Source organism: Anneissia japonica, unplaced genomic scaffold (assembly GCF_011630105.1).
Source record: "Anneissia japonica isolate Jap-2015-1 unplaced genomic scaffold, ASM1163010v1 scaffold832_len162442_cov175, whole genome shotgun sequence".
Taxonomy (NCBI): Eukaryota; Metazoa; Echinodermata; class Crinoidea; order Comatulida; family Comatulidae; genus Anneissia; species Anneissia japonica.
Window position 1 is genome coordinate 136,683 of NW_022744507.1, and position 11,539 is coordinate 148,221.

The 11,539-nt window shown below is 34.6% G+C and overlaps 3 protein-coding genes across 3 annotated transcripts in view; 1 reads left to right on the plus strand and 2 right to left on the minus strand.

The window, feature by feature from the left end:
* The window catches only part of LOC117119671 (cell death-inducing p53-target protein 1 homolog), a 7,238-nt gene extending 6,698 nt beyond the window's left edge, over nt 1-540 (minus strand). The window contains exon 1 of the mRNA XM_033264507.1: nt 522-540. The gene's annotated coding sequence lies outside the window, so the exon portion shown is untranslated. The remainder of the gene's footprint in view (nt 1-521) is intronic.
* Nucleotides 541-2,300: 1,760 nt separating this feature from the next.
* Nucleotides 2,301-5,726, plus strand: LOC117119669 (baculoviral IAP repeat-containing protein 5-like). The gene is made up of 4 exons (XM_033264506.1): nt 2,301-2,526; nt 3,025-3,134; nt 4,204-4,321; nt 4,850-5,726. Exons 1-4 carry the CDS (start codon nt 2,392-2,394, stop codon nt 4,937-4,939), a joined length of 453 nt encoding a protein of 150 aa, XP_033120397.1. The 5' UTR covers nt 2,301-2,391; the 3' UTR covers nt 4,940-5,726.
* A 91-nt stretch (nt 5,727-5,817) lies between these two features.
* Nucleotides 5,818-11,539, minus strand: part of LOC117119667 (coiled-coil domain-containing protein 96-like) — a 10,993-nt gene continuing 5,271 nt past the window's right edge. Inside the window, exons 7-10 of the mRNA XM_033264505.1 lie at nt 10,221-10,414; nt 9,305-9,517; nt 8,372-8,509; nt 5,818-7,245 (exon numbers count right to left, since the gene is read on the minus strand). Coding sequence (XP_033120396.1) covers nt 7,000-7,245; nt 8,372-8,509; nt 9,305-9,517; nt 10,221-10,414 — 791 coding nt within the window. The 3' untranslated portion in view covers nt 5,818-6,999. The remainder of the gene's footprint in view (nt 7,246-8,371; nt 8,510-9,304; nt 9,518-10,220; nt 10,415-11,539) is intronic.

Genomic DNA, 11,539 nt, shown 5'->3' on the forward strand with positions numbered 1-11,539 from the left:
AAAAAAAAAAATATCAGAATATTATATAAATATATATATATGTATATATATATATATATATATATATATATATATACATAGGCCTATATAGGCCCATATATATATATATATATAAATCTAATAATAAATATAGGCCTATATATAAATATAATAATAAATATATATAGGCATATATATTTATTATTAGATTTTGCGTTTTCGCAACATTTTTGGCGCTCCATATATTTGTTCGAAATAAGCGCGACCGAAATGATCGGCTACCCCTAGCTAGCCTAGCCTACCTAGACCCCTAGTAGTAGGGCAGGGCCTAGGCCTAGTAGTAGAAGTAGGCTAGGCCTAGCTAGATCTTACTCTAAAAACTAACCATAATAATAGTATATATACCTCTCTCTCTCTCTAACTAACTAAAGGTTTAGCCAAAGGCATGGACCAGTTAAGCTTATATACCCTACTAATTCTAGAATTAAGATTTTTATGATAAATTTACATACATACCAACACGATAAAGAAAACAAACTCACAGAACCCTCACACTGCTCAGCTTTTCGACGATCTGATCTGAACAAATACGTCATTAACTCGAGATAAGTAATGACGTCATTGCCAAAATCTTATTTTGGTCTTGCATACGACACGCCAGAATGGACATACCGGAAAGCAATTACTGTATATGTACGTCATTCTACATACTGTAGGGGTTGTTCAACATTATCAACATTTCCACAAGTGTACAAACAGTACGCTAAGGGGGAGGGGTAGACAAATTTGTAAACTTTTACATATATGCATAAATATGTTGATTCAAATTAATATGTAATAAATAGGCCTACACATATTCTCACTCTCACCTTAGTTAAGAAATTTTGGATGGCAGAATTCCCCACTGTTCCTTTCTGACGTCTTTTTCTGCCCAATGAAGTAAAGTCTTTACTCCATTGGGCAGAGTTCATTCTCAAAATACTAGGGGAAGTACTAGAGGTAATTTGAAGATTCCTATCCAGAACAAAAAAAAAAAAAAAAAAAAAAAACAGTCAGGCAGAAGGATGTTGAAATTCAGGAACCGAATTGTTGAACTCTGCCCAAGGAAGTAGATTAATCTAAATCAATCTTGCTTTTTCCGTTATTTTATTAAATTTTTTGTTCCTTTTGACTAATAAACAAACATTTTATAAAATAAAAAGTGGTTAATAATTAGATGAGTGTTAATATATATATATATTTTTTTAATATCTTAATTGTAGGCGTATTTAATCTTATTAATGTTATTATTATCATCATCATCATTATTATCAATGTTGTTCTTATGAATTACCCTATAGTATGAGATGACAGATAAAACAGTTTACTTAGCATCTTAATTGTTGACATATTTAATCCTATTAATGTTACTATTATTATTATTATTATTATTAAATTATTATTATTATTATTCTTATTATTATTACTGCCATTAATGTTGTTTTTATGAATTATATTGTTATTATTATTTTTATTATTATTATTATTAAAGTATACGGCCTAAATAGATTAGGATTATGTGTTTTGTACATGAGTATCGTATCCTGGGCACATAAGGATAACAGTTGGTTTTCAACTGATTTGTTAACCCAGGTTAAACAATAAATAAATTAAAATAAATAATAGATTTTAATAGCCAATTGTAATGTAACAATGGATATATTAGATAATTTAAGCAACCACATACAGTGCTATAGTTGAAAATTGAGAATGGTTGTGCAAAAATGTAGGCATTGCATATCAAATGGTACACGCCCTCTCTCAACAAGCAACTTTTACATGTTAATTTAACTTTGTCATTCTGATGTTCATCACTACGTTATCATCTTTAATTATTCATGCCATTCTTTCTTCTTTACAATTACAGTGAAATCGATTCCTTAAAAATGCAATGTCATGATGAAATGAAATAAAAATGTCATCATGAAATGAAATAATAAATAAAATAAAAAAAATGTCATGATGTCTGTTTCAAACAGATTCTCAATTCCCATTTATTTAAAATACAATGCGTCACAGTAGTTTGTTCACTCCCTTTATAAAGTAGATTGCATGTTAGCAATCGTTTCACTGAAGATGACGAAGAATTTGCCGAAACATGTTTGTTTTATACCGAGTTTTGATAATAGGCCTTGCCTATACGGTATTGAGTTTGAAAATTAATGTATTGTGGTATTAATACCTTAAGATATATTTTGATCTATGTCCATTCTGGCGTGTTATACTTTTCATCAACACAAATGACGTATGCTGTGACAATCACACGCATGCGTCGTAAACAAAAAATAGTCTAGTTCATTGATCGTTCCTCTCAGCTCTCGAGAAGGAAAGTGGCGCCGATTTCAAAAACAGTTTTCAGAGATTAATTCAAAAATGTCCTTAAACATGGGTGAAAAAACATCAGAAGATCAAAAGTATAAGGAGTTCATGATGAATACATATTCAATACGACTTGCATCATTTGTTGATTGGCCATTTACAGAGGATTGTTCCTGCACACCAGCGAAGGTTTGTTCTGCTCTACCTAGAGACTAGGGCTAGGCCTAGGCTAGCCTAGCCTCTGGCTGTAGGCTAGGGCCTAGGCCTTTACCCTAGCTAGGTAGGCTAGTACTAGAGTCAGGCCTAGCCTAGTCCTAAAAATTCTAGGCCGCCGCAGCATAAGGCTAGGGCCTAGTTATAGCCTGCCTAGAGTAGGCCTAGTAAGTAATGCCATCCATTTCACCCGCGAACCAGATCGGTTCCAGAAAATCAGGAATTTTAAGCCGTCTAATTAACCCACCTAAAGTTAACGCCAACAACACTAACAGTAGCGGATATCCGATCTGATCAGTCCCATTTTCAGGACGATTATGTACCACGCTTTACCATGTTTGAGACATCCACAAGTCTAGAATAGAAAATAGTTTTGATTGATTTACTGTATAAAATTTATTTTTATTAATAATTTTCTGTTTATGTTTGTTTACTTTTATTAATATCTATTGTTTTTATGTGCATTGGTTGCAGATGGCTGCTGCAGGGTTCTATCATTGTCCAACAGATCAAGAACCAGATGCTGTCAAATGTTTTATGTGTCAAAAGGAACTTGATGGCTGGGAGCCTAATGATGACCCAATGTAAGCACACACTTACAATGCCGTGGCCAGAATTTTTAAACCGTGCAAGACAATATCAGAGTGGACCCACTTTAAGGCCTGCTTATACTTCCAACGATAACAATAATAAAAATAAGCTAAAAAGCAATTGTTCATATAGAAAATAAAAGAAGTACGAGAAGTTTTTTTACCCTAGGACAATTCGATAAGGATTTAACTTGTATACGATAAAATATTTTGACAAATCTATTCAAATGACATCATAAAATCATGGAAAAATCGTTGCTGCTACTGTGATTTTATCGTTTTTCTATGATTATGACATTTGATTTGATTTGGCAAAATATTTGGTTATTATTTTATTTTCTACATTCATGAACAATTGCTTTTTATCGTTACTGTAGCAAATATAAACAGGTCTTTACTCATAAACTTTCAAATAATGTGGACCAATTTTCTTAAAATTTTACCTTTTTTATGCAAAAATATGAAAAATTTTTCAGTTGACCCTTTTTATGCAAAATACTGTATGAGAAATTTGGACTCATTTTTTTGCATAAAACAGCATAATTTAGACCCATTTTTTAAAATGTGGACCCATTCTTTGTAGACCCAATAGAAAAATGTGTGGGACTGTCCCAGTAGCTGGCTATGGCATTGCACCCTTCAAAGTTCATTTTGTACTCTAGCCTCCAAGGCTATTTTGGTTCTTGGTTGCACACTCACAAGTATGATATTGTCGCAAAGAAGTCTTGAGGACTATAATCTACAAGTTTGCGTGTTGCAGACGATCCACACGCAAGATGACATGATTTAAAAATTAAATATTTGTATGTTTTGTGTATATAAGACAACCCCCTGTTTTTTGGTTGTAATTTGCTATTTTAAACCTTGTCTTAATGCGAGAGAATATACATGTAGGAGCTGTGGGTTTGTAATGATAAAATCATTTCATATTTTGAGTCCATACTTTGCGTAAAAAATTCTGGCTACATGGTTGTTAGTCTGGAATATGGTATTCTTCTAAAACTATAACAGCTATCAGGCATTTGAAAAATATTTTTGAAACATTGTCTGTAATAATATACAGGTCCGAACACAAGAGGCATTCACCCAACTGTGCCCTTATCAACTTGAAAAAGGACATTGAGGATAAGACCATGGAAGAATTTTTAAAGTTGGAATGTATACGACAGAAAAATAAGTTGGTAATGTATAAAGTTTACTTGATATTTTCCTTTGCACCACCATAAGGCAGCAAATCATTCCCAATTAACTTTAATGAAACATGAACAAACATAAAATACTTGTATCATTACTTCCAGGTTCTTCCCTGGGCGAGAGTTCACTCATTCTGGCGAACACTGCTTGCGCATTTACATGTGTTTAGACGTTAAAAACGTCATTGGCGTCCCCGAGTGAACACTGTCACTTTGTCAGACATGAACTTGCGAACGTGTTAAAATAAATCTCCCAAAATATGTTCTTAATTTATTATTATTAGTCATAAATTTGGTAATAATTATTCGTTTCCAGTAAATGACCTATACTGTAGTTTTAAAGCTTACAATTTGGAGAATATGAATATATTAAAAAGTCATTTTCATTTTTTGGTCATTGATGCTGGTTCTGGGAGGGCAAGCCTTATATACATAGTATGATTTTATAGCATGACTTTCAAATTGATTGTACTGTACATTTGTATTCAAATTGGTGACAAAAATGTTTTCTTTCAGATGAAAGTTGCAGAGACGGCTATGAAGGAATTTGAACATCAAGCTGCAAAGACCAGAGAACAGCTGGAACTTTTAGCAAAGAATTTATAGAAAAAAAGAAAAATCAAGATCTGAAAAAACATGAAATGTGGCAAAGACAAGCCAAACCAGTCACTAGTTGCAAAAATCAATTTTTAGTTATTAATACAGGGTTAAACAGTAAAATGAGAGTTATAAAATGGTAAAAGAGTCATTTAAACCAACATTTCCTTTACTTATAAGTGTTTAAACATACAACTGTTTAACAAACAATATTTGAGAAATTTGAGTTTATGATTCTAGGAATTTCTCAGGCAGAAACCATCACCAAATCATTGTTGTTTTAACATTGACAATAGGCAAAATAGCAACATAGCGTGATGTTAGTTATATAACGGTTAGTTTAGTGCAATAAAACAGATTAAAGAAATTCTGACACTGCGACAAGTGACTGGTTTCGTTTGTCTTTGCCACAAATGATGATCACAAGCTCCTGTCTACTGAGATTTAAAATATTTCATGGGCGTCGATTGGGTTTGCGGCAAATTAGTTCCATTATGTGGGTTAAAATACTAAAAATGACCATTAAGTTTTCATTAGAATAGGGATTTAGTTCCGTATTCTGAAACTTTGTTCCACATTCTCATCTTTCACACCCCCAGCCTGGGTGTCAAATCAATTTCTTACATTATTCAGTGTAAATTGTGTATACTGTACTCTTTTATTTGTAATATATTAAATTGATAATGTAATGCAGTGTATTGTTTTGTAGGCCCAGCGCCAAAGATATGCAAATACCAAACTGAATCAGTAAGTGGTGTATCCCATCGCAAGACAAACGTACAAATAAGATGCTTTACATAACCAACTCTAATTATGAGGCTTAGGGTGTGGAGTTTTTTTTTTTTTTTTTTTTTTTTTTTGGGGGGGGGGGGGGGGGGGGTGTGACAGGGGGGGGGGGAGAGGGTATTTAAAACTCTTATTACTGCAACAGGAATTGAACCTAGTACCCTACAGTTTCAAAACAAGAATCTTAACCACTGTGTTTTCAACTCCACTCCTGACGGTTGAGAATAACATGGCCTAGGACACTAGTCAGGCCTGGGAAAAAAATGTTTGCCTCCAACCATGACAATTGTCTCAATAAAATGCCTCCAGCACACTACAGTTTATTTCTTTTAATTTTTTCCCATAAAAATGCATCCAGGACATTCGTGATGCCTCCGAATGCGGGTTGTGTGGTTGGGCACTTTTTCCAGCCCTGAAGTTAGCCTCTATAATCCCTAGCATGCATTTTCAACATCAAATGGAAGTAGTGTACATCGCAGTGTGGATTATTGTCAATCCTATAAAATGCTTGCAAGTACAGTACTGTAGTAAAGTTCTTGTGTAAATAAATTAGTGGTCAATTCAAATAATAAATAATTTATTAAAAAAAAATAATTTTCTCTTGTGTAGTTATTTTGAATTCAAGCATAACTATTAAACCAGTAGAAACAGAAATATTAATTATGCAAATTATTTAGCATATTATTACCATTTTGCATTCTGCCAAGTTTGAAATTAATCCGACTTGCCAAACTTTAGTTTTTATTTATTTATTATTTATTCTGGTTTATTATTAAAACATTTTGATTTTGAATTGCATCAAAATTTACATGGTTAAAACAATACAAAGGGAAACAGGAATGCAAAAAAGATTAATAATTAAAACGATCAGTAAAAACCCAACATCAAGTTGGAACCTCACTTAGTTTGAAATTTTGTATCATTAATTACATTTGAGTTGAACAAGTTAATTATATAATGGATGGTTGATTTACGGAAATTCATTGGAGCATAGAGAGCGCCCAGTGGCAAGTCTACGATTAGTTATCAAGGTAACAAAAAATTTACTACCAACAACTGGAATAAGAACACAGGTAAAGACAATAGCCTATTTGGGGAGGCTAATAACTTTTGGATTGGTAGACAAAGCAAATAAGAATTTCGGAACCCAATTTACGCTTTGTTAAATATCAAATTTATTATGTGCCTACAATAAAGCTATACACTATGTATTTACAGGAAATTTTTTTAATTTATACTGTACGACAAACACTGGCAAACATTAAAACATTGCTTCGGTTACACTAATTCCTCACAGATCTTGCTTCTTCAATTTTCTTTTTTAGGCCATTGCTGTCCAACGTCAACTCCGCATGTCTCCGTTTTAAATACTCAAGGCGCGCCCTCAAATCATCCCCTTCATCCTTCCTCTCCTCAAAGTCAAGTAGTAGTGGCTTGTTACCGAGAAGTCCACACTTCTGCATTTGACGTTGGTTGTCAATCCGTAAACAGTCCCTTGCTTTCTTGGTACGGGATAAGATATCCCTTTTCTGAAAAGTTCATTTTATAAATTTGATCTTAATAAAAATATTTAAATGTATGAGGCACATGTCACACCTCGAGAATGAACATCGTAAATCTCATGGAAAAAATGATACATGAAGGCGGATTTTAAAGCATATTGACTTCACAGTCTACTACAAAAGGTTTTGTCTTCATATTGAAGATAAGACCACTGGAGACTTATGCACCTGTAACTGGTCCCCTTAAAGAATTATTAACTTTAGAACCATAATTTTCTATGTAGTTTCACATCTAGGACAATGATTTTTCCATTAGTCCCTAGATTACTTATAAACAATTGTGAAGAGTAACCCATAAATCTACATCCTATCTGTTTGAAATTCCAAAGATGTTATTATGCTGTATTTTGAGAACATTGCCAGGGTGAGTCAAATCCCAGTGTCTAGTCATTGTTATTTGTACATTGCAGGATAGCACTTATTTTTAACCTCACTGAATTTGACCCAAGTACGCTAACACCTTAGGTATTAAGTGATCGTACTCAGTCCAATCATGGTTGGGGCTGAGGTGAGCAAATTTTATAAAATGGCACTCTAAAACCACAAAATTAATTAACCCAATTTGTAGTGTTAACTGCACATGCCTGTTGAAGGACAATCAACATAACAACATACACACAACATAGGTTTATGTCGATTGATCTAGAATATGGGCATGTACATCTTGAACTACAAACTGGCTTACTGTCCTCTCCCCATTGTCGAACTCGTGTGTGGTTAATATTGCCATATTCCTTAGCGATGATGATTCCATCAGCCACAATCACCACCTGCCTCATGATGGATTTATTGGCACACACAATATAGGTTTAAAATTTCCCACACAAATAAAGTATATGAGCAGTAAAGAATTATCGTTCACAGTTTACTGGCTCATGTTTGCACAGACAACTTTCCATTCACAGGCAGCCGAGGTGTTAGGGCAACATCTAGTGATTACAATGTGCAATTCTCTCTAGCAGCTACCTTAGCACCAGGCCAATTTCATCTCACTTTAGAAAGGACAACCAGTTACTGCAGCAAAAATACTATAACATTTGACAAAATTTAATAGGTTATACCATTTCAATATACTGATGGTACATTGACTTACCCTAGCAACTAATTCTTCAACATCTTTCAGCTTGGCTTTCTGCACTTGGTTTTCTGCTTGGACAAACTGTAGTTTTTCCTTAACATGAGTTAAAACTTGCACTGTACTTGTGATCTTTTTCCTCAGCTTCAGCAGTTCCTATACAGAGAGAAGCATAGCACATGTATTGTAGTAAAACTGGTGGTAACCTCAAATGTGCACAATCCAGCAGCATAATTTATGGTCAATTAGGATCACTTTGTTAAGCCCTTTGTAAATATGGTCATGATGCCATCACATCAATGAATGATGTGAACATGTAGACGTGCCTCTTTATGGCTGCTAGGTAGTCATGGACCACGTACATATGTAATTCAGCACAATGACGCTACTAGTCATGGGTTGTTTTCCTACCTTTATCTTTCACAATGCTACCATAATTTGATACAATTTAGAGAGCACAGCACATGTGCAGTTAAAAGTATAGAGTTGCTTTGCTGTTACATGACCATTCAATCACTCATAAATTCCTTTGGATCACAGCAAAATGGAACATGAGCAACTGGCGATAGGAGAGCTCACGGTCACAGTTGATGTCGGTTGAGTCGAGCCACAAGGGGGAGGGATTACATAAAGTTATCATGGTGGTATACTGAACAAGTGATGAACTGTGGCAGCAACTGATTCATAATAGACCTACATGTAAATGTACCACTGACAAATTAAAGAGAAAGAATCCCACTGAACTACTGAAATCTGATATCATTAGAAGCAAGCCTTTCTACAATTCAACACACAAAGTTTTACAAATGCCAGAATTCTTAAAAAAGCCTTGTGCCTTTTTAAGATAAAAAGCAATGGTCCGGTTGTAGGAGTGCGGGAGGTCATCCCTATTTCTGGAAGACTCTTGTGACCTGCGAGAAACTTGGGATCCCTCATGTTTCTAATATTTACCTCGTTTCTCTCCTCGATCTTTTCATTGTATGTCTGATTTTCAATCTTAAGCTGTTCAAAATCAATGAGATGCAGGCCTTCAGCAAGCTCTTCTTTGGCCTTGAGTTGCTGTTCCCTCTTCTTCAATCGATTCTTTAACTTGATATTCTCAAGTCGTACTTGTTTAACTTCATCTTCTTTCTTCACTTCATTTAATAAATATTGTTCAACATCCTTTAAAATTGTAAAAATTAAAAATAAATACAGATTATACCAACTAGGAACAGTATGAATGTCACTCCAAAATTGACAAGATCATTTTATTCTATGTTTCGCTTTTATTTAAGCATCATTTGGAATAATACATAACAAAAAGAGACAAAATATATACAATACAAATTACTAGAAATCCTAATTAATATGCATTTATTTAAATGAGGAAACTATCCAATCACAGCAAAGTAGGTATCATGACAAGAAAGTATTAAGAATGAACAGTTACCAACTAGGCCTCACAGATTAGTAGAACTTTGGTCAAAGTTTTAATTGATGCATTATTATTTTGATTTAATTTAATTTTTATTAGAAGTAAACTAGATCACTAAGGATCATTATAAAATAAATATTTTATTTTTGTTTTTTCAAATAGAAATATGAAATTTTGACTGGATTACTGGCAACCTGCGGCAACCGCAGTGCAGCACCAACTGATAGGCAAAGAGTTGAAATACATACAAACTTTGTCCTTTAACCCACCGATTAGACCCAAATTCAAATCTTGGAAAGAAGCTATTTTCTGAATGGTCAAGCTTCAGGCTAGCTTTTGTAACATTATGTAGAGGAGCAGGATGCTGTCATACTGATCTACTGGTCAGCTGGGTTTCCCTCCTCTCCCTTGGTGCCTTCACCCTGTGGAACTGATTAAAGAAAGTCTTACTTTGGGTAATATTGGCTTCCCTGTTCTGCTGTTGATGGCAATGAGTGCTGTCTGTTTCTTGAACTCTGCAAATTCGTGTGTCTCACCGTCTACAAGGTGCAATTTCTCGTCTTTCCTAATTCTTAAATCTTCTAACTGATTCTGTACACTCCTTCTTCCTTCTTCCTCCTGTTCCCTCAACTCTTCAAGGTTGGCTGTAAGAATTCAAAGATCAACATGTTAATTGGTAAGCCTGAAACATATGTCATAAAATATGGAAATACCCTAAAAAATGTAGATATTCCATTATTATTATTATTGTGTAATGTTTAACAATGAATAACTTGTCATCTAATTCCAGTCAAACTACATATAAATGTTTTTGGTGATTCACAGATGTTTTTACTATCCAACTAATTTATATACAGTATATATACTGTCTCTTATACACATCTAGATGTGTATAAGAGACAGCTGGAGACTTATGCACCTGTAACTGGTCCCCTTAAAGAATTATTAACTTTAGAACCATAATTTTCTATGTAGTTTCACATCTAGGACAATGATTTTTCTTTTCTATTCCAGAAATACAATAATTTGGTATAGTGTCTAGTACATTTCATACCACTGTAACAAGTCTAACTTTCATTTCATTGAATTTTAGAAATAACAAAATAAAAAGGAACTATGAACTATAACTTATGAATACCATTTAGTTCTATTCTGAACATAAAATTTAAGTCTCGGCCATTGTAGTGCGGCTATTGGTCCTAGGTCGGTTGCTGTGTCATAATGTGGTTGTACACCCAGTGACCGACGAACCTACCCTCAGTCTGTGAGCACCTAATCATGTGACGCTGTCTGCTGATTCTCGACGGCAGACAGCCCTGTTGTATTGCGCACTCAAGGGGACTGAGTCGGCCAAGGACCTTAGCAACAGTGTGAGCAGGCCCGTAGCCAGGGGGGTTTTAGGGGTTTGGGCGAACCCCCCTTTTTCAGCGAACCCCCCTTTTGCCAGCGAACCCCCTTAGCCAAAATAGTGCAATTTATTACAAAATGGGAGCATTTTTGGCACTGTTTATTTGTCGCTATCGATCGTAGTCCGATCGTAGAAATCAAAACAAAGCTGCAGCCAGCTGAATGACGTAACCAGCAAGACTTCAAAATGAATATTAATGAGAGGTTTGTTGCCTAGGCTATTTGACCAGTCGCGTGCTCCCGAGTTTATTTACTTTGGCACGACGTCATCACAAAAGTTTGGGCGCTCGACATTTTTCATTTCTCTGGGATCGAGGACATGCGACACGCCAAAAATAGCCTAGGAGGATGAAGCGCCGAGA

Bases quoted from the DNA above. Each gene is read 5' to 3' on its own strand.
- LOC117119669 (XM_033264506.1), top strand. From the start codon at position 2,392: ATGTCCTTAAACATGGGTGAAAAAACATCAGAAGATCAAAAGTATAAG. The intron at 3,135-4,203 runs GTAAGCACACAC...AATAATATACAG, and splicing joins GAGCCTAATGATGACCCAAT to GTCCGAACACAAGAGGCATT. The intron at 4,322-4,849 runs GTAATGTATAAA...GTTTTCTTTCAG, and splicing joins TACGACAGAAAAATAAGTTG to ATGAAAGTTGCAGAGACGGC.